Source organism: Erigeron canadensis, chromosome 1 (assembly GCF_010389155.1).
Source record: "Erigeron canadensis isolate Cc75 chromosome 1, C_canadensis_v1, whole genome shotgun sequence".
Lineage (NCBI taxonomy): Eukaryota > Viridiplantae > Streptophyta > Magnoliopsida > Asterales > Asteraceae > Erigeron > Erigeron canadensis.
In genome coordinates this window covers 26,699,226-26,704,788 of record NC_057761.1, presented here as the reverse complement: position 1 = coordinate 26,704,788, position 5,563 = coordinate 26,699,226, and the positions used below count along the sequence as shown (strand labels likewise).

The 5,563-nt window shown below is 30.2% G+C and overlaps 1 protein-coding gene across 1 annotated transcript; it reads right to left on the bottom strand.

The window, feature by feature from the left end:
• Positions 1-739: 739 nt before the first annotated feature.
• LOC122608425 (protein EXORDIUM-like 3) lies at positions 740-1,899 on the bottom strand. The gene has a single exon (XM_043781535.1). It carries the CDS (start codon positions 1,853-1,855, stop codon positions 815-817), a length of 1,041 nt encoding a protein of 346 aa, XP_043637470.1. The 5' UTR covers positions 1,856-1,899; the 3' UTR covers positions 740-814.
• Positions 1,900-5,563: the final 3,664 nt, after the last annotated feature.

Below are 5,563 nucleotides of genomic sequence, written 5' to 3'. Positions count from 1 at the left end.
ATATAGGAGGAAGTTTGCTTCATCAATCATCATAATTTTTGTGGTCTGTTTTTATTTGAGAAACTCGACAAAATAGATTACATAGAATTAATCATCGTGGTGTCATTTCCTAGTCACATTTTTATTTTTATATATGGGGCTCCAACTAGATGGATTTGCAAATACTCTCTTATAGTATGTGGACACATTGGTTTTTTGGTACAATTAGGTTTTGGATAATTAGCATAGAGGGCATTGGCCCCATCCCTTTCATCCTGCTGTTATCTTTAAATCATGACTAAACAGTAGATACCATAGAAAAACATTTGCGAATATTTTAGAATTTGAATCTTCATACATATTCGTGATACATATTCGTGGTTGCATCTTGCATGTCTATATAGTATGTTTGTGCATTCATTTGGTGTGGCCAAAATAGTTTGCAGCAACACCTAATTAAATATTATCATTACATCACCGATTATTTTCTTAATTTATTAAGTCATTAGATCTGTATTGCCAATTCGCTAACTCCAAGTTGAAAGAAGCTTTTTTGTTCTTTTGGTATGGACCAAGCTAGTGTACTTTTTCACTTTTTACCATTATGTGAAAAAATCTAACTCCACCCACAAATATCTAATCGATTGGCGGGAAAACAAATACAGACAAATTACATTTGTACTTTTCACATTATATATTATATATTATAATATAATATTTTAATTAGAAAACACCAACAAAAGTCAAATTTAAAGAAAAATTTTACAAAAACAAAACAGCCCATGGTTGAAAAAAATAATAATATTACATTGAGTGGCACTCAACATCAATTGAATCAATCAAGAGCATTTGGGCCAGTACAGTAATTTACTACATGGTTCCAAACCCATTGTACTAAGTACCTCCGTCGGATCCCATTCATGTTATACGTGGCACCATCTTTATCGTTCATCATTTGTCCTGTATATGACCCACCACCCCCAGTGCCATATATCCCTTCACATAAATCAGCTATTTCCACCGGAAAAACCGGGTCTTGACCGGCATACCATGCGTTGACCAATGGGTTTGATGCTAATTCAGCTATTTCATGGGCTATGACACTAATCATCCCATCTATACCCACGTTGCCGTTTGGCGATTTCATGGGTTTTAAACCCGGGATAAAATTTGGGACTGCGAACGGGTACGCGCATGTACCCGGACACAGTTTTCCAGAATTCCCGACCCACGCGTAGGGTAGAGTGTACCCTACGATGGATGGGAATGTAAAATAGTGGAAGCCGCATACGTTCTGACAAAAGTCCTGAACGTATACGTCTTCCGCTGTTAATAATAAATATAGCCCGCTTTTCGGGCTAATTGGTAATGGTTTTGTTTTTGCAGTAACTGCAGCTTTTATCACATGTTGTACGGAAAGTCTAGTGAGAGACTTTCCGTGTGATAAAAGTCTGTCATTTTTCTCTTCACCGAGCTGAACGGTTCGTGAAATGTTTGAACCGGTCTGGTCAGTGTAGAGCTGAACTGTTTTCCACCATCCAGAAACAGAAGGTTTCCGGGTGGTGGATGCTGATATTGAGTTGATGAATTCTCGGATAATGCGTTTTTGGGCCCTGGGCCAATTACCGTACCAGATAATGTGTACGGTAATATTGGCAGTAAGAACAGGGCCCATATGGTATCGGAGTTTGACAAACTCCGATGAGCCCTCGTATTTTTTAGACGGACCGAATTCAAGTTCTGTCATGTTGTATTTTTGGTGGGGCCATGGGCGCCATGCTATAGATGGGTTGATGAATAGGAAAGTTGAAAGCACGGCGAGGGTAATAAGTGGCGGCGCCGGTGACCGGCAGTTGGTAATGCACCACCGGCTCATGTTTGTAGAGAGTTTAGCTGTAGGGGGTTACACAAATGGTGTAACTGTGAGACAGTACACAATATAAAGATGGAAGAAAAAGCAAAAATAGTTTGATAAAATGTTAATGTGGACTCCTTGGTTTTTGTCACTCTGCATATTTTTCCTTATGAGTTGCCTAATGGCTTTTTACACCCTTGTAGTTTGAAAGTCTTGTTAAATGGTATTATTGCACTACTATTATACCTTTTTTCTCGGCTAACCACTTTTTCACCTCTTTTTCGTTATTACACTAGCTTTTCTTTCTTTTGAATACACTTAAATATTATCCACTCAAGGCTTCTCTCTCTCTCTCTGATTTATAGAATCCTAACAAATCATAACATTGGATTATTTTCTCTTATTTTCATACTCTTTTAGTAAAGGAAAATGATTATTATGACTAATTTATATGTCAAAAGAAGTAAAGATAGGCCTAAAAGAGAGCTTTAAACCATGTGGCAAGATTAAATATAGACAAGATGAAAGAAAATGAGTAGAAAATACATGTCATGTGATATATGGAATAGATCTATTTTTAGGCATATGAATTAGACATATATATCATTATCCGTACATTTAGTACAAAGTTAGATAAAAACTTACCAAAGTTATACAGTAAAACATCAAACAATATTTTTCACTCGAATAGCCATATCGGAATTTGCATAATTGTAAGACTTTTTATTACAAGTCTGTGGTCTTCCTAACTTATCATTGCGACAGGTCAGATGTTTACTTATAATCTTAATTGTTATTAATGGAACTATTAAGATACAACTAGTTAAGGGTGTTAATGTCACGACATTTTGGCATTTTGAGACAGTGCATTCGCTACAGAAACTAGCAACATAAGATTTTGCAAACCAAACAGATTTGTTGTAGCAACTAAAATGAGCTTAGCTTAATCGTTTTATAGATACGATATATTGTTTTAGTAAAATTAAAAACAACAACATAAAAATCCTATTAAGAATTAAAAATGAATATAATGTGAGCATAACCCTTCAGAGAATGAGAATTGTGCAAGTGTGTTTAAGCCAATTTCAATAGAACTCGCGATCTGAACTTTGGCTTAACTTGAGTTGGAGTCAGAAATTTTTGTCAATTTTATCATTTTATGTCTCTATAGGTATATAATTAGATTTGAGTTTTAGTATATAGTGAAAATAATAATCTTTGAAGTAATTAGACATAATAGGAAATTAGATAACTAAATATGCTTAAACCATGCCCAAAAAGAGATTATAGAGCTAGATTAATCCACCACAATAGTACATGAGACATGACATAAAGTGGAGTTAAATTAGGGAGCATGTATATAGGTGGGAGTATTTTTCAAGTGTAAGAAAAGTGGGTAGTGATATAAAGTGGTGGCATTGATTTGCGGAGTTAATGGACGACAGATAGGACTCTTCAAAAGCATACCCGACGAGGCCGAGTTTTCTTTTCTTTTTCTTTAGGTATTGTGAAACTATACAATTTTATTACACATCAAATATATATCATCATACTTTTAAGTTAGAAGTCAAATCATCAAAGTATAAGACCAAAAATTTTCCACCTACTTACTTTTTTTTTCTTTTATATGATAGTACATTTTTATACAATGAAAGAGTTTATTTATATATTATGCATTACATAATTATATAATATATATATTTTTTTTCTCAGTTTTATTAAATACAACATTAAAGACGGTAATAAAGATGTATAAAATACATATATACTTATCACAAATTTCAAAAATAACTTTTGATATTTAATATATAATTATTTTATATGTTAATTATAAGGAAATGATAAATCTTTTTAAATATTAGTTTAAGGTTATATGAAGGTGATATGTAAATTTCACTAATTATTTTTTCTAATTTTACCTTTTAATTTTTTCATATGTTTTTATGTAATACTTAAAAGATTTTTTAGGTTGTTGGTTTAAAAGAATTTATTTCTATAACTGCAATTCTTTAGGCTTGTATTTAAGTATTTAACATAATTTTATTTTTTTTTATGTTTTTCGTTTTTGTCTATGTAGGGCCCAAGAAAGCTTCGACTCATTAGTCTATCACTCTTCTACTATACTCTTCATGTATCTTTTTCTTCTTTACATCAATGGTCCCTCTCTTTTAACTATATTTATCATTTGGGGCTAAATTGTTTAAGCATGTACTTGCAGTTTTTTTCTTCTTTTTTCGATGGAACAACCGAGTTGTCGCATTAATTTCAAATCTAGCTTCTTCATATTGGCATAAAAAACATGCATTGCATGTTTCTCATAACAAATAATGAAAGAAAGGATCAAATATTCAATTAATGTGTTGTATTCTTTTAAAAACATTTCCGATGTATTATTTTAAACATGTCGATAATTTTTAAAACTTCTAACTATTGATTTTAAACTAAAATTCAAGATTTCTCTAACATGATTATTGACTAATTATGTTAAGGAACTTAAGAGAACATCCTTCCAATAAAGATATTATATCCAAACTATTACTTTTTTTTTAACATATTACAGTTATTATTATTATTAAAGAAATGCTAAATACAGCCCTAAGGGCTGTATTTAACATGTATAAAAAAAACTTGTATTTTCCATATTAAAAGTCCGCTTCCTGATTTTCATGGTAAATGTACAAACAATTTATGCACCTTAAACACAGCCCTAAAGGCTGTATTTAGCAAACCCCTTATTATTATTATTAGTATAAAGTTATTATTATTATTATTATTATTATTATTATTATTATTATTATTATTATTATTATTATTATTATTATTATTATTTTATGTTTCTACCACTTCAATATATAAAAATTTTAGAGATTAAATCTTGATTTTTTCCCTAAAGCTCTACTGATTAGGCTAATCTTATATTGACTTTTACTAGTGTGAACATTTGATAATTGATATATTATGTTAGAATAGAGATCAAATGAGAATGTGTTTTACGGAAAGAAAGGAAAAAATATGACATTTAATTTTTTTAATCTTTTTCTTTCATTTTAACGTTTTTTCATACTTTTTGTTATTTTTCTTAATACTGTTTTCAAGAAAAAAAAATACAAAAAATACAAAAAAACAAAACAAAAAACGGTTACATATATGTAAGTCATTATTTTTAATTTTATTTTATAATTTTTTCCCAGGAATAGTTTTTTAATATAAAAAAACTAAAAATAAACTTAATGAGATAGACAGTAAACAAAATTAAACCAACATTCTTTACTTTCTTTTCTTAAGTAATTTTTCTCTATAGATTATTAGTTTTCTAACCTACTAGGTTAATCCACGTAAGGAAATTTTCATTAGTTTAAAAGATGTTTTGTTCTCAATACCATTTTTTGTCGATATAGCCCTTAAACCTTTCCCATAGTCCCATGTACTTTAGTCTATTAACATGTCACATGTGTGATTTTTTTATGCGTAAACATATAAATTTTTGGCTCTGTTACTATGATTGGAACTCATTTTTGTATAATTGGGTGCCACTTTTTGGCCATTATTGGAATTCATTTTTGCTTTTAAAAAATAAGGATAAAATCTACCCAACTTGTGAAACCTTCAATATAGTTATTAAAAAAAATACAAAAAAATATTTGTTAATGAACATTATAACTTGATATAAAATCTAATAATTCAACTAACACAATAACTATATAATTAATGAATCAACTAATACAATAA

Bases quoted from the DNA above. Each gene is read 5' to 3' on its own strand.
- LOC122608425 (XM_043781535.1), bottom strand. From the start codon at position 1,855: ATGAGCCGGTGGTGCATTACCAACTGCCGGTCACCGGCGCCGCCACTT.